The 18084-nt window shown below is 28.2% G+C and overlaps 2 protein-coding genes across 4 annotated transcripts in view; one reads left to right on the top strand and one right to left on the bottom strand.

Moving 5' to 3' along the window:
* Positions 1 to 4871: 4871 nt before the first annotated feature.
* Positions 4872 to 7887, bottom strand: LOC100165176 (SUMO-activating enzyme subunit 2). The gene has a single exon (XM_003245088.4). It carries the CDS (start codon positions 7361 to 7363, stop codon positions 5447 to 5449), a length of 1917 nt encoding a protein of 638 aa, XP_003245136.1. The 5' UTR covers positions 7364 to 7887; the 3' UTR covers positions 4872 to 5446.
* Positions 7888 to 8142: 255 nt separating this feature from the next.
* Positions 8143 to 18084, top strand: part of LOC100573128 (peroxisome biogenesis factor 2) — an 11275-nt gene continuing 1333 nt past the window's right edge. The window contains exons 1-6 of one of the 3 annotated variants that reach the window (XM_003245086.4): positions 8143 to 8283; positions 8690 to 8912; positions 9225 to 9302; positions 9505 to 9567; positions 9634 to 9801; positions 9865 to 10053. In XM_003245086.4, the coding sequence (XP_003245134.1) occupies positions 8892 to 8912; positions 9225 to 9302; positions 9505 to 9567; positions 9634 to 9801; positions 9865 to 10053 (519 nt within the window). In that variant the 5' untranslated portion in view covers positions 8143 to 8283; positions 8690 to 8891. Of the gene's footprint in view, positions 8284 to 8410; positions 8551 to 8689; positions 8913 to 8993; positions 9070 to 9224; positions 9303 to 9504; positions 9568 to 9633; positions 9802 to 9864; positions 10054 to 18084 lie in introns of those variants that run through there. The other 2 variants (XM_008185732.3, XM_016805117.2) reach the window with 2 other exon arrangements.

Genomic DNA, 18084 nt, shown 5'->3' with positions numbered 1-18084 from the left:
CCTCATATATATTCACTTAAAAATATAAAAAAATCGTAACGATTCTGTTTTAGCAACTTTTCGATTTTTAAAATTTTTTTTTCTAAATTGTTTGTTTTAGGGTGCTTTGTAAGAATGTAAAAAAAAGAAGCCCGGACAAATTTCGTTTTGAAGTTATTGATGAAAAACTTCAAAAACTACATTTTTTTCGATTATAACGCGCATTTTTAAAAAAAATTAAAACAATAGATTGCTCGTATTTCAAATATTTAATATTGTCAAAAAAGGTAGGCAAGTGGATGTGACTGCTGTACAGTAGGTTACAAGTGGGTCACTGTAATGGATGGTGTTTAACTTGAATTCAATGATATAATATCATTGTATAAGAAAAACGATTCTGAGCGGACACGGTTTGTCAAGTATATTTGATGATATTATTGTGAATAAAGTAATTTATAATTTATATATAACCTATTTACGTGGGACCTTGTTTTAAATTTTTAATCCTCAGCTATAAAAGTTCAACATTTTATACAATTTTAACTAAAAATAATATTTTAATTTTAAATTTAATATATTTTGTCAAAGTTCTAACTTTAAATGCTTATAAAAAAAAATGTGCCTATGTATTTTCAATATTTTTCAACTGCTACTGTAACAATATATCAGGATCCTTGCATTACATTTTCACGCTTTTTTAACCAACAAATAAATTTTTATTGATATTTATAAAAAAAAAAAACTAAAAATGTCCGTAAATAGCTCAAAAAGAGCCAAAGTATTTTCAAAAGTGTATGGTGTATAGAAAATGAAAATATAAACATACCGTAACATTTTCATGTATCTACAGTTATTCGTTTTTGAATTTCAACGAAATAACAAAATTATTCACGTAGTGGATTTTGTTAACTACGTGAGAAATGGAGTGAATATCCAATTTTGTACAAATATGAAATTCAAACACTCATAAAAATTTAATTTAATTTGCTTGAAGACATTTTTTTTTTTGATAAAGATAGACAAACTTATGAATGATCTTGTATTACATTTTTTTAGAATTAAAAAGAAAAATTTTTATGAATTTCTAACTCAAAATAATTTGCAAATTTTCGTTATTTTTATATATTATGTCAATATTTGAACTTAAGATGCTTATAAAAAAAAATTGTGACTGGATTTTTAATTTTTTTCATCTGCCTTTGAAACAATATACTAGGAGCCTTCTATTAAATTTTCAAGCTTTTTTAACTAACAAATAAAATTTTATTTTAAAAAAAAGAACTAAAACAAATGGAAACTGAAAATGTCCGTAAAGAGCTCAAAATAAATCAAAATATTCGGAAAATTTTATGGTGTATAGAAAATGTTAATATAAACATTCGGTCAAAATTTCAGGTACAGGTCTTTTGTTTAAGAGTTGCACCAAAAACCAAAATCAATTTTCTCGAAAACAGATTTTGCGTAAAAAATCCAGTTTTTCCTTAATTTTTCATGTCGTTTTTGAAAACTACTGGGAAATTTTTACTTGAGACCCCCCAAAGTACCAACTACATTCACTTTCCTATCAGAAAAGACACTATTGAAGAAAATTTAAGCATTTTTACTGTCCTAAAATATGATGACAGACACAAAAATAAAAAAAAAAAACACATCGTTATAAAATCAATATATTCATCGTTTCACTCAAAATCTAAAATACCTAGAATTTAATATCGCTCGGACAAGACTCGAAAGTATCCCCCGATTTGCTAATCGTATGTAAAACCACTTTGGGCAGGCCTCGGAATTAAACAAAGTTGTTAAAAAGCACATAATCTGCGAGCGTTGCCACTCGCTCAGTGCGCAGTGGCGTAATTAAGAATGTTTCATGGGAGGGGCATCAAAATAAATTTGTGTGGCTAACTTGTGGTGGGCTTTGCCCGTGATACATCATCAGATTTTTCTGTTTTCCTTAAATAATAAACAAGAAAATGTCTAGGCAAAATTATTATTAAGTATTAGCATTGATTATACATAGTATATTATATGTATAATCAATGGTATTAGGTACCTATTATTAATTGTTATTATAAATTAATAAATACTATTATTTTTAATAAACTCATTCAACATTTTATTTTTTTTTCTAGTTAGTTTCGTAATTATTAAAAGTTTGTATTTAAACAGCTCATGGGGGGATCTATCCTCCATACCCCCTCCCCCCATAATTACGCCCTTGTGCGCTCGGTCAAAAAATCGAAAAAACACCCCAACACGATATCCTCCGCGCAGCATTAAAGTAGTGTTGCGGCACACATGCGTATAAGCGTAAAATAGCAAACTTTGGATGGCTTAAACTTCCAAAATAATGGTTACCGCAAAAAAATTCAAACAATTTCGAAATCAGCGTTAAAAACCACACATTTAGATATTGAAGTTTTTTATCAATTACTTCAAAACGAAGTTTGTCCGTGCTTTTTTTTTATATTATTATAAAGAACCCTAAAATACACATTTTGGAAAAAAAAATTTGAAAAATTGATAGGTTGCCAAACCAGAATTATGCCAAAAAAAAATCATACAAACAAAATCAATTATTTATTTAGTCAAATATATTATTATACCTTATTTTTTAATATTTATATTATAATTTTCAAATAATCATCCCACGGTACATAAATACGCCTGGAAGTTGGATCCGATGAAACAAAGTTGGCTCAAGATGTATAGGTGGATACAAACCAAAAAAAAACAACATAGGTACTATTTATGAAAAAATGCAAATTAGACTTGTAACATTATGCAAAGATCATAAAAACGGTAAGAGGGATATTGAAAATTTCTTAACTGCTGTAGCACACACGATACGATATCATATTTAATTTTGTTAAATAATAATAATTTGATTTTAATAACTTTTTTTTTGTGATAATCAGCTAATATATTTTTAAAAATTTTTCTTTTTTTGCTTGGTCTTTTTTACCGATTACCGCTGTACAGTAGGTTACAAGTGGGTCACTGTATAATGGATGGTATTTAATTTGAATTCTAGTATCCTCTTAAAGAATATATATAAATAAATATGTGAATTTAAAAAATTATAAATTATGAAGGTTAGGTTACATATAAAAATTATTTTTTAGGTATGGTAAACAACCATATTAAAAGTAACTTTTTTCTGATTTTTATGTTTTTAAGGTTGCCTTTACCATTTTTATAGTAGATCATTAAAATCTGCTCCAATGACCAATATTCATTGCATAAATAGTTTTTTACTGTACGGAATAATGACAACCATATGAATCTTGGAGATCATTTAGACCATTGATTATAGAATGGTCTATTCTATAACCAATGGTCAGCTTTAGGACAACATTAGTTCCTGTTAAATTGTTTCTTAGGCTTATTGTAAAATACAAAATGAATAACAACTTAAATACATATAGACAAGGTATTATAAGTACATAACATCAAAGGTGGGCATTAGCTAGTTTAAAAGTTAATTTTTTTTTAACTTTTCTGTTGATTTTAAAAAAATCCATCAAGTTAAAATCATTTTGAAATTTTTCATTTATACGTAAATATTACTATATCAGTATAAAATAAGAATAATCCAATGCAAAAACACAAACATTTCTGTTCTGTTTCTTGATAACATAATTTTGTGTTTATTAAATATTAATATATTTTATTAAGTTGTAAATTATATATTATGCGAGTTGCTATTATAAATGTTTTTAATAAAATTAATAATTTTAAATTACAAATTGACAATTGTTATAATATATATTATGAAGGTCATATACTCATCTTCACATACTATGACATTCAATTGCTATACGATAAAAAATAAAGTTAAATTATTAATTTGACATGAGTATAGTTTAAATTAGTAAATAATAGTAAAGTAAAAGGGTATACAGTGTACATTATGATAAAAGTTCAATAAAATTGTTTTTCATAATTTATAAATTAGAAACTAGAAAGACACATTCATTCTTTAAGTGATTTACATAATAATTTTAAAAAAATAGATTAACTTTTTTTAAACTGAGTTAAGTTAATATTTTTATCTATATTAACTTTAACTTATCGAGTTAAATTTATAATTTGTTAACTGTTAACTTTTAACTTATCGATCTTGTGTCTTCTTAACTTAAGTTAATTATTTTCATTAATTTGCCCACCTTTGCATAACATAATAACTTTCAAAAATAAATGTTTTCGGTAATTCCCAAAAAAGTTTAGATCATGCTTGGAATGATATAAAAAAAGTTAATTCAATTTAATTTTAATTAAATGAGTTTGCTTATTTTTTAAATGTCCAGTCGCAAGAAAAACAAGACTAAAATACATTTTTATATACATATTATATAGTACACAGTATTAATTATTTTTACTTCAAGAAATCTTTTTATTCTTAAAATATTCTTGTCTGCTATTCCCTGCATTATTTGCTCAGCAGTCAGCAGCTGTGTATATGGGTTTTTGAGCATACTGCAAAGTTCCTTTGTATTTTAACTTAAAAGACACCAATAATATTATATAATTACAAAAGTTTTATGAAGACTGGTACATAATCAAATCTTCTAATAATACAACGTAAAATAACTTACTTCCTTAATTCAGTCAGAATTAGTTATAGACTTAACCTAACAATTTATGATTAAGCTCAGCTTTGATGTATCGTTAGTAGTTGAATCAAAATCAAAACTATACAACACGTAATAAATTAAACTAATTACGGCTGGAATTTATTGAATAAACTTACTTTTAAATTATAACAACTTAATACCCGGCTTTGTTAGTTGGCTGATTAATATATATATATATTTCTATTAATGGTTTAGGTGTTGTAAACCAACCTATACCTATATTGAGTGACACTGATTACATTAAAAAATAAAAACATATTTCGTGCTTTACATAAGTCATTTTACGAAATGTTGTAAGGAGAATATTATTTTTTCAATGCAAAACATCAAGTAAGTGAATACATCTACAAAAATAAAATATATAATCATATATTATATTTAATAATTTTACGGGGATATAGCATTAATTCAATTCTTAGTCATTAATAGTCGGATAAAATAAAAAAATTAATTAGCAAACAAAGCAATTTAACTAGGGAGTTACAGTTTTAATTTTATCTCAATGACAATAAATACAAATAAAATTTCATACAATCTAAATCATAAACCTACACACATATAAATAAAAAATATTGATACATGAATAAATTTTCTCTTTATAAGTCGGTTATCAAAAAAATAATAATTAGTAAGAAACACTCACAATAATGAAAATACAAATTTTGATGTAGTTTATTATTATTATAATGTAGTCTGATTATTAGAATATGAAAACTATAGCAGTATTACTAGAGAGGAACATCAAAATAGGTAAATCAACATTGTTGTTTTGTGTTTATGTATATGTATATTATGTTCAAATTGACTGTTAATAGTAACCACGAAAAAGTATCTTAGTCGACACGGCTTTTTTTAGCATCATTAATGTCTTCAATTGCCTCATCAGCTTTTCTTTTTATTGCCAATTTTTCTTCATTACTGATTTCTTCAGCATCTACTTCTTCGTTACTGATTTTTTCTGTATCTTCTTCTTCATTACCGATTTCTTCTGTAACTTCATCATGACCTATTTCCTCTTCATCAACCATTACATAATTAACTGCTCCTCCATTGTTGTCACATACAGTACTTCCAGCAGGACTTGCAGCCTGCTCAATAACACAATCATCTTCATCATCATCATCATCATCCTCATCATTTTCATCAGGTTTTGTCTTGTTGTTTTGTTCATTAGCAGTACGAAGATCATTTATATTATTGAGAATCTCGAAGTCAAGGTCTTCCTCTCCAGACTTTTCTTTGTCATATGCTATTATTTTAACACGGAAATTCTGATGATCGTCTTCTGCATCAAAACTACATCCATTTGTCATGCCCGCTTCTGATAATGTCATATCATACATATCTACTCCGTCAGTTTCGTCACTAGAGATAATCACTCTATCTAACATTGTCACATCGGGTGCCACCATATTCAGTTTTTTTTTTAACACAAGTTCTTCCAACTGTCTTACCGTGAAATTGTGCATATCGGTTACAAATACAATTTCTCCCTTGGAGGAACACACATTACATTTAGGATTAGGTGGTTGTATACATTTGTCTTTCACCAGTACTCCCCCTTTATGATTTGGCATACTTCTGAGGAATACATTTTGGCATTTCTCAAATTTGCCTCGAAGGATTCTCAAAGCATGGATCACAATTTGTCCAGCAATCATTGCATTAGCAGTGGCAATGGCAGGAATAATATTGCCAGCCATCGACTTAATATCAAAATGGGTTTTAAAAGGAATATTAAAAATGGCAGAGCGAAGATTGCTACAAGACACAACAAAATTCATCATCATATCATCATCCTTGTCCCATACTAAGCATTTATTTGCAGATCTTTCCCATTTTTCTTTAATAGGAGTTACACAATCCCAAAACATTGAAATGTTTTGTTCCAGGGTTAACATTTCACTGTCTAGAACGTCACTATACTTAGTATGTTCTTGATCTAAGAGCGATTCGTCCAATAGAACAGGCTTAATGTTCTTTTCAGCATACAAGTGTTCCAAGTTCAATAAAACTTTAATGTCATCAAAAAAAACTTTTTTGAATAGTTTCTTTGGATCGTAATTGTTTTGTATAGCCCAATTACGGGCAGACAATTTTTCAGATCCAATCTTTCCATCTTCATCCATCGAAACATCCTCGTCGGTTTCGCCGAACAACTGATTAAACAAGAATTTGGCCCATATGATACAATGGATGGGCTCTTTGGGAGTATTTCTTATAGTGCACATAGGATAGGTCCTGGGTTCGGATCTTGGATTACACTCATAACACATACTAACTCCTTTTTTAATGAACTCCACTTGACCATTGTAACCCATCGTACCAGATTCAATGAGAGGGATTTGACATGATAGGCACATGCGATTAACATGGCTACGCGCTTTCTTGTTGTCCAAAGCATTAATGACCAATTTAAACTTATTGAAAAAGGCCACGCCGTACTTCGTGTCCATAATGTCACCGAAGTGCGACATGATGTTGACGTTAGGGTTGAATTTAAGTACGCTAGTTTTAGCGACATGAGATTTGGCTTTGCCCACCGATTCTTTGTTGAATAAAAACTGACGGTTCAAATTACTCACTTCAATAGTGTCCAAATCGATCACCTCCAGCTCGCTAAAACCAGTCAACACGAGGTTTTTGAGAACCTCGCAACCAATGCCACCCGCGCCTACTAACAGGACCTTGGACTCTTTGATGAGATTTTGTAATTCAGGGTTGAACACTCCGGCAATGGTGGCTGCCATTGTCGTCTCGTGTATCTTGTGTACAAACGACTTGAGATTCTATTAGGGCGTTCGCCACGGCGTCACGGCGAGCGTAGGTACTTGGCGCGGGGAGTGTCCTCGTGGTTTTCGGGACCAGGAGGAGGTACCGAAGGGAAACGGCGGAGAAAAAATAACTACAGATACGGCGGCACTCGGTAGTAAGACGAATCGTTCGCGGCTCGCAAGAAAATTAAAGAATGATGACTAAACAATTTACTGGCAGCTAACAGCAAAGTGATCTTTGGCGGGAGGCCGTAAACAAGTGCCGAACGACAAAGCGAGAATAGTCGGAATGGCGGCGGATCCGGGAATTATTACAATATAGCCTATAAATTATTTGTTAGGAATTAGGACCAATGGCGTAAAGCGTCTCGGCGTCCGCGACTCAGTGTAAACAAACCGTTACAGCGCTTGAGCTTGGTTTTAGCAAATACTGAATAGTATGCTATAGGGTTTACGGCATACACGGAGATTCATTTTCGATAGCGGTTCAAAATTTTATGATACCAGTAAACTTCTACGGAGGTACAACAACAGCGCCCTGCAGCTCTTGGAAGGTAAAGCGATGGTTTGTAACCGTGGACCTTCAGGTTAGGCATACCAGGGTTATTGTGATTCATTATGGTTATGATAATATCACAGAATATTTTATATCTCGACGAGATAGCAGGCTGATAAACAAAATAATAATTATTTATTGCTTATATATATCGACTATTCAATGTTTTACACTCTGTAGTCTGTAATTGTAAAATATTGTATAAATATTTATGCTCGTAATTTATGTAGATTATACATTAATACCTATATTATTAGATACATCGTGATTATAATTTATAATATTGACATATTTCATGAACTACTGTACTACAACCAGTTCTATGCTACAACTGTATATAGTATGTATATAGTCTGTAATACTGTATATTTTATAGATATTAAAGAATTAATTAATTAGTTTATTCGTCATGATATATTGATATCTATGCTATATTTAATAATAAATAATTATATTGTAATATTGTCTATAGATTTTTATACTCACATTACTATTCAATATTTACGATTTACTGTTAATAATTAGTAATTACCACTTATTAATCTCGCCTGATATTAAATTCTTAACTACGGACGCATTACCTAAATTATTCTATATATATAAATTGGTAAATATTTTAAATCTTGGACTGTACCCAGTGTCCCAGTGATTATAAATATTAAATATTAATATATCATTATTGTTTGTTAATCATTATTATTTATCGTAAATTAATGGTCACTCATAAAATACTTTACATTTTTTAGGGTATTTGAAGTCTTGCATCGGTCGACGACGATTCAGATTTCAGAATATACAATTTGGTGTTATTCAAAAGTAACAATAGATTTTCCGTCTACTTTTGAATGAGTAGACACACCATTTTTAAATAATCAGGCGTCTTCATATCATTTTTGATCCTGTTCTGTCATATGTTGATTGCGGTCCACAATTAGTCAATTAGTCATAATGGTACCTCGCGTGACTCTGGTGAGTTTGAAAAAAATAATTAATTATTACAACAAAGTCATATTGCATGCTAATGTAATATTTATATTTATAAAAAAACATGTTTCGGTGGGAGGGTGGGGGGTTAGGGCTGGATCCATCCCTGGTGTGATATTACACAACCACTCGGAAAATCGAGGTACTGCTGAACGTATTACTATACCAAATTGTACACGTTAAATAGCCGTGCTCAATGTTTGAATAAATATGTATATTTTATTTTTCAAACACTAACAAATGAGCTGGCTGCATATCTGTATTTTAGTTCAATAATTTACTTTTGTTTTTTTCTAGCTGGACGCTCATGTACTCGATGATCACATTTCCAAAATATTCATAGGCCAGACTTTAAAGGTTTTTAAGTACTTACCGGTTAGTAACTACATTATTTCTACTGAAGCAACTTTTCATCAAACGTAATAATAACATATTTTGATAAAATAGTTCAAGGTACCTATAGGTTAAAACTAAAGTATAATAATATCAGTATCTTATATTTTATAAAAAGCAAAAACCCTTTTTTTGTATTTAATTGTTAAATTGCTAATTTTAAATTTATTATATTATTTTTCAGTCATGGATTTTAAACAATTGCGAGTTGGAAATAAATGTGATATTACAATTCTTAATGACATATGTGAGTGGAAATATTTCATTTGATAAATTAAGTATATGCTTATATTACATAAAAATATATTTTTAGTATTCTGTGACAAAATCAAAAGCAACATTTGGTCAACAAATGCTTGGAATTAGATTCAAACCAGACCAGCTGACTGATACAAAGTTAGTTCTGTTTCAACTGTTTACGATAGGAGCAGAGTATATACAATCAAAAGTAGAAAGTCCTTCAAACAATTTTATAAACAATGTAAATTATTTATCATGTATAATTTAAATGTTGAAATATCTAATGATTGTGAATTTCAGATAGATTTCTAACCTACAATTAATTGTTGATGTTTTGAAAGCGGGTTCTTTCTTGAATTTTCTGCTCTTCCTGCAACAAGGCAAGTACCCGACATTAACTCAAAGGTTTTTAAGTCTTTCACAAGAGTCAACCCGCAAACGAAATATTGAATACACTTATATGACAAGAGAACTGCTGTGGCATGGTTTTTCTGTATGTATCATGTAACCTGTAGTCGCTACATTGTAATTCATAAAATCATAATAATACTTGATGATTCCTATTTTTAGTAGACATTTATTATAATATATAGTGATGCAGAACAATATTGATTTTTCAATTCGATATAAACAAATTTTCCAATATTGATATAGATTTATTAGAATTTTAATTTTTTATTCATTGATATGTTACGGTCAAAAGCCGAAATCGGGCAAACCTCAGAAATGCCCGGGCAAAACGCGAACTGCCCACAATCCTTGGGCAAAATGTCATATTTCGACTTTTGACCGGGCAAACCTAGTTATGACCAACCTCATTTGGGCAAAACCGTATACTGACTTTTATCGTAATGGCAAAACCGTAGTGTCTTACATACGTTTGCTAATATTAAATACAAATATAATTGAATAAACTTAATTAATACATTTAAAACTCACTTGAGCCAAACTGTAGCGTTTATTATAACCACATACAAAAAATAATAATCATAAAATATTGTACAGATATAATTGAATACACTTAAATAATAATAAAAATATAATGATGTTAAGTACTCGTTTAAAAATAAACATATAATAATATTACGATGGTTTAAAAATTGTACACGAGAAGCCACGTCATTCGCAAAGTCAGGGGAGTGTTGAGCGAGCTAACCAGGACATCGAAAAAATCATTTATGCTTGGATGGAAGAAAATCAGTCTAGAAAGTGGAGTGAAGGATTGAGATTTTGTCAATTTGCCAAAAATAGTGCTTATGCTGGCATCAAACAACCTCCATATGAAGCTATGTTTGGAAAAAAAGTTAGTCTTGGATTAAAAATGTCATTTTTACCCAATGATATAATTATTAATGTAAATGACGAAAATGACTTACTTCAATTTGTAGAAAACAAAAATAAAAATGAAATGGATGTATTAAATGGAAATGAAAATGAGATGGAGGACGGAGGTATTAAATGAAAATGAAAATGAAATGGAGGTATTAAATGGAAATGAAAATAAAATGGAGGTATTAATTGAAAATGAAAATGAAAAAATTTTAGTCAACCTATCTGAACAAAAACAAAATTTTAAAAAAGCACGGGAAAAGGCTACTACAGCCTGGATTAGTTGCGCAAGCAAAAAAAATGAAATTACTGAGTGAAAATCTATTTCCACCTCTAACAGTGAAAATTCCAGTGCCTTGTGTTGATAGAGAAAAGTCGATGCAAATAACGTGTTAGGTGTTATATTAAGTGTTACTGATGATGGATTCTATAAAATAGGAACCAAAAATGGAATTTTGTCATCACTTTATGCCAGAAACCAAATATTTCAATGCAATGAACAATTTATTAGTAGCAATGATGTACTGAATATCAAAATACCACTGAGGACTGCTAGTACTCAAAATTCATTAACTGGAGGACAAGGGTTTATTTTTTGTTCTTGCAAAACTAAGTGCGCTACGAGACGATGCAAATGTAAACAACTAAATATTTTGTGTAGTTCTAAATGCCATGGTTCTAATATGTGTAACAACAAATAAACAAAAATATTATTTTTTTATTATTATATTCAATTATATCTGTACAGTATTTTTTATTAATTATTTATTTTAACATTATACGAGTACGTAATATTATTATATGTTTATTTTTAAACGATTACTTAACATCATTATATTTTTATTATTATTTAAGTGTATTCAATTATATCTGTACAATATTTTATGATTATTATTTTTTGTATGTGGTTATAATAAACGCTACAGTTTGGCTCAAGTGAGTTTTAAATGTATTAATTAAGTTTATTCAATTATATTTGTATTTAATATTAGCAAACGTATGTAAGACACTACGGTTTTGCCATTACGATAAAAGTCAGTATACGGTTTTGCCCAAATGAGGTTGGTCATAACTAAGTTTGCCCGGTCAAAAGTCGAAATATGACATTTTGCCCAAGGATTGTGGGCAGTTCGCGTTTTGCCCGGGCATTTCTGAGGTTTGCCCGATTTCGGCTTTTGACCGTAACAGATATATTGATAAAAAAATAAATTTAATCAGATGACTATACATGTGATTCATAAAGCATGCTAACCCTATTTTTTTCTTCAATAATATAGTTATTCAAAATCTGATTTTTTAAATTTCTAATTATACTTTTAGACCATATTTTCAAATTCATGAGCTTTTTTCTGCTACTTAAGAAGTGTCCTCTGGAGATTCAAGCTTCTGTTTTTAGAATGAGAACACCCCTATTCAACTATATATTGTACAGTAAATATTTTTTCTGAAATTTATGACTTATAAAAATCAAAAAATTTGTACGAGTAGTTTTGAGTTATTTAACTTTGTGTTCTAAGAATAAAAGGTCTCCATAATAATTGAAAAAAAAAAATAAAAAAAAAAACACATCATTGTAAAATCAATACATTTATCGTTCCACTCAGAATCTAAAATATGAATTTATAGCGCTCATAAAATTTAATTTGACATTCTTGTAGACATTTTTTTTTGATAAAGGTAGACAAATTTATGAGGAATCTTGTATTACATTTACAAATCTTAGATTTAAAAAGAAAATGTTTTATGAATTTCTAACTCATAATAATTTTCAAACTTTCGTCATATTTACGTATTTTGTCAATATTTGAACTTTAAATGCTTATAAAAAAAATTGTTTCTATGGATTTTTAATTTTTTTCATCTGCCTTTGAAACATTATACTAGGGGCCTTCTATTAAATTTTCAAGCTTTTTTAACTAACAAATAAAATTTTATTGGTATTTATAGAAAAAAAAACTAAAACAAATGGAAACTGAAAATGTCCGTAAAGAGCTCAAAATAAGTTAAAATATTTGGAAAATGTTATGGTGTATAGAAAATACTAATATAAACATTCAGTAAAATTGTCATGTACCTACCGTAATTTTTTTTAGAGTTGTACCTAAAACCAAAATCAATTTTCTCTAAACCAGATTTTGCGTAAAAATTCCCTTTTTTCCTTAATTAATTTTTTGTTTTTCATGGCGCTTTTGAAAACTACTGTAAAATGTGACCCTTCAAAGTACCAACTAGATTCACTTTCATATCAGAAAAAAAGTATTTTACTATCCTAAAAGGTGATGACAGACACAAAAAAAAAACACACATCATTGTAAAATCAATAAATTCATTGCTCCGCTCAGTATCTAAAATGGGGGTGAGTATGCTAGGTGAATCACTCTGTATACTAAATAAAAGCAGCCAAATATTATTAAATATACTATATATTATTTTTATATTTTTTTTTTATTGTATAAGTATAATATAAAATAAGAAATTATACTGCATCACTAAACAAATATTTGGTAACACAATATTTATTAATTAAGAGGATGTCACACCCGCATATGTTGTCTCCGTCTTACAAATTTATATCATAGCAAAAACTGTTTTGCACGGGACAACTTTTCTCGCACCATATTTGTTGTAAAACTACCAAATTTTCACAACACGTAAAGAAGAACTTTATGTGTGCAACAGCGTGCTCTTTTTTTTTTAATAGCAGTATCCAATCATTTTTTATAAGCAAATGAAAAAAAACAAAATGTTTAGAAACAAATAACTTTTATTGTATTTATGTTATCTAAAATATTCATAGATAATTTTCCACCCTGTATGTTTAGAAATTTTGGAGCCACTACTACAAACACAGAAAGATAAAAGTTGTCCCGCGCAAATCAGTTTTGGCTATGTTCTACATTTGTTAGACGGAGACAACACACGCGAGTGTGACATCCTCTTAAGTAAAAATATTTTAACTTTAAACATTTCCAACTATATTTTCTCTTTGGTACGTCCAATATAAATTATGATTTGAAACAAATTTTATAATTTTACATTTTCAGTTTTAAACAAGTATAATATATTATTTTTTAAACTGTTTATTTATATTATTTTTAATCTTTACAAATAAAAACAATTTCTTGGTAATTATTATATTTAAACAAAAGTATTAGGGATATGACATTGAATGTCTTGAGCAGAGGAGTTGTATAGATATTAAGAGATTCGATGAAATTTATTACCAGACTAATTCTAAATTTGATTCTTATTTCTTAAAATACCAAATTTAAGTTTATTATATTTTTTATTTCTATAATTAATACCTAATTTATTTGTAGTTTTAGCAAAGACAGTCATTGTTGTGTATTTATAATTTATAAATATTTTAAACTAACTATATAGTTGGATTTAATTTTCCATTACAAAATATCAAAAATATGTAATTTAAATGATATTCTGTATATGTTTACACTAAGCTTCATAAGTTTATAATATTTACATATACATCCATTAAATACATATCATGTAATAATATGATTAATTTAAAAAGTAATTAGTGTACACCTTTTCTTTGGTAAATTATTTAAATTCAGTGAAACAATAAAAAAATTTATAATAAGTAACACATTATTTACCAATTTTATTTCTATAAAAAAAAAAAATAGAAATAAAATTGGTAAATAATATATCATTTTAATTTAAAAAAAATGTTGTCTAATCTCCAAAATATGCTTTAATATACAAAATAAATGTTTTTACAAATTCTGTTACGGATCCACATTTTTCTTAAAAATCAGTTCTACTTATTAGGGCCCTTTTTACAGTTATAGTTTAAACCTCGGTTACGCTTAACCCACTGATTTTACCGGCCAAATTCTGTGGTTTAACCTTAGTTTAACTATTGTAATACGGGCACTAAGTACTTCTCGGATTTCAATGCATTAAGCATTTGTATATTTTTTCAACATGCTCCAAATTACAAATGTGTTTCAAGTACATACTATTATATAACAATTTTTGTTTTATGGGCATTTTGATATTTTTGTTAGTACCTACTACCTATTACTTCAGTAGTGTTTTTAATAATATTACTTGTAATGTTTGACATAACATAATATTTGATTTTAACTAATCTGAATAGTTTGGTTTCAAATTAAAAATAGGTCATTAACTAGTTAAACATTTTTTTTTATTATTTTTATTTTATTGTAAGTATATTAATAATATTAGGGAAATAAAATTATTTTTATTATAATTTTTTGTTTTTAACCATCTAAAATTATTCAAAAATATTTAAATATTAAAGATTTATTTTTATTTTTTAGTGTGTAAATGTAAACTGATCAACTTACCCAAACTCATATGTGTAAATAAAATAAAGAAAGTTCCCAGGATTTTTAAAATGTTGTAAAATAATTTCTGTACACAATAATTCCTTATAGCTTGGATGCAAAAAAGAAAAACATTTTCAAAATCCTGGGAACTTACATTATTTTATGTATACATATGAATTTGGGTAAATTGAGTAATAAAAAAAAACAAAAAAAGCTAAAAAACAAAAAAAATCTTAAACATTTAAATGTTTTTGAACAATTTTGGATGGTTAAAAACAAATTTTTTGTTTTTAAATTTATTTTGAAATGGGACTTTTGAGCCACCAAAATAGCTTTTCAGACTACTGTGGGCCGTATTGATCGTATTCTCTTAATAATAATTGCAGGTAATAGATACGACGCGGCGTAGTGTATCTAGTATTTATTATATTCTTGGTCTGGCGAGGAAATAAATTTGAGTGGACTGTATTTTTTTTATTCTATGATTTATTCAATATAGAATAAATATTGTAATTTGAGTATTCGTTTAGTATGTGACCTACCGGTTGAAAATCGAATTTAGTATGTGACCTACCTGTATTACTGGGTTTAGTGTGTGACCTACCAAGACGATTATCTATATTATAGGTATAGACAATCTATGCTTGCTTATCTTTATAGTTATATTATATTATATTTACTGGTTTTTACCAATAGATATTTTGTCATTCTAACATTATCGACAATATTGTCAGTACCTGTTCTGTCGTCAATCCGATATCGCGTGTTTAAAACTTTAAAATGTTATCAGTCGAATTGTATGCGATTATTTCTTCTGAAAAAACAGTATTAGAATTTTTACAAAAGAATAAACTATTACCACAAAATAACGAAATTAATTTATGCCATAAATGTCATGGTGAAACAAAGATGTACATGAGGAAAAAAAGATTGGCTACGGGTGAAATTCGAGAGATCAGCACTATACGATGTATCACAAAAGGATGTCAGACATACAAATCAATTCGATCAACAAATGGATTTTTTACATATACTGATCTTAATGCACGATGCAATTCTAATCTCAGTTTGGGCCAAATACTAGAACTTATTTATTATTGGTCACAAGATTTACCCATAAAAACTGTTACTGATTTGACGGGCCGTTCAAATGCAACCATTGTTGACTGGTTTAATTTGTGTAGAGACGTGTGTTGTTCATTATTTGAAAAACATGAAAAGATTGGAGGACAAAATATAGTGGTACAAATTGATGAATCGTTATTGAGAGGGAGAAGAAAGTATAACCGAGGAAGACTGCTGCTTGGTGATCTGCATCATGAACAAGTGCAATATAACTCGGCAGACTTTAATTCTGACAGTGATGAAGAAAATCAAATAACCCTAGCTAATTCACCAACATCAAACAGAAATTATGGTCGTAGACTAGAAGGACCCTGGGTATTCGGATTATGTAGCAAAATCGGAGATAATTTGGAACGAAGATTTTTTGTTGTAGAAAAACGTGATAGAGAAACTTTAATTCCGATTATCGAAAAAGAAATATTACCTGGTTCTATTATAATGTCAGATGAATGGAGAGCATATTCTTGTTTAAAAAATATAGGCTATGATCATAGAACAGTAAACCATTCAAAAAATTTTATTGATCCAACTACTGGAGCTCACACACAAGCAATTGAATGTTCATGGGGAGTATTAAAAACTAAAATCCTATGAAAAATGCATGAAACATCAGCTGAAATGTTGCCACGTCATTTAATTGAGGCATGGTATCGATCTATCAACAGGCAAGATACAATTTTTTTTAAATTTTTAAGCGATGTACAAAAAGTGTATTGCCAAACATAATTTAATTTTATGAATTTTTTTTATACTAATATGCCTAAACCTAAATATATACCTAATTATATAATTTTTAATTATATCTATTTTTAAATTAATTTTGACTGATATTGAATATAATCCGTAATCTGTAATAATAATATATTTTTACTGATATTGAATATAATCCGTAATCTGTAATAATAAAATAACGCCTAATTATATAATTTTTAATTTGAATGTTTTTAAATTAATTATCAGACCGGTAGGTCACGCATATAAAACGATCACCCTATATGGTAGGTCACATACTAAACGAATACCCGCTAGTTAAAAATTTGATTTTACACAAAAATCCGGACTTTACTTATAACTTATCGATCTTATGTTCTCTTAACTTAACTTGACTAGTTAAGTATTTTCATTAACTTGCCAACCTTTGAAAATTGTTGAACAACTTATGTACATTCTTATCTTTGATTTATGTTTACAAGTTAACAGTGTTGTAAAAAATACTTTTTAAAAGTATTTAAGTAATTACTCTAATACTCTTAAAATAAAGTATTTAAAGTACTACCCAAATACTATAAATAGTGAAGTATTTGAGAAATACGAAATAATCTTCAAATACAAAAAAAAAATTTTTTTTTACTTTTTAGTTCTGAAATAATTTGTTAAAATCAAAAATTTGTTTATTGCATTTAAAAAAATAATTCATTCAATAATCAAAATTCTGATCAGTCATGTTAGTTGCACCACGACAATGAACTTTCTTCTACAGAGTTATATTATATTAATTCAAAGCTATTATATATTTAAGCTTTTATTATATATAATATGTATTTGGATATCTCATACCTTCATCAATCATCGTCAACGATAAACAATAATGATAATTTTCTTGGTAAATAGGTAGTAGGTACTAATAATTAGTAATAATATTTTCATCTAATTAATTAATTATAAACTATATACATTTTAAAGTATAATAGCCGTTAAGAGGATGCTACCCATGGATTTGTTGTCACCGTCATACACGATACGACATAGCAAAT

Source organism: Acyrthosiphon pisum, chromosome A1 (genome assembly GCF_005508785.2).
Source record: "Acyrthosiphon pisum isolate AL4f chromosome A1, pea_aphid_22Mar2018_4r6ur, whole genome shotgun sequence".
In the NCBI taxonomy this organism is placed as follows: Eukaryota; Metazoa; Arthropoda; class Insecta; order Hemiptera; family Aphididae; genus Acyrthosiphon; species Acyrthosiphon pisum.
The sequence above is the reverse complement of the archived record's forward strand: the minus strand, read 5'-3'. Positions and strand labels throughout refer to the sequence as shown.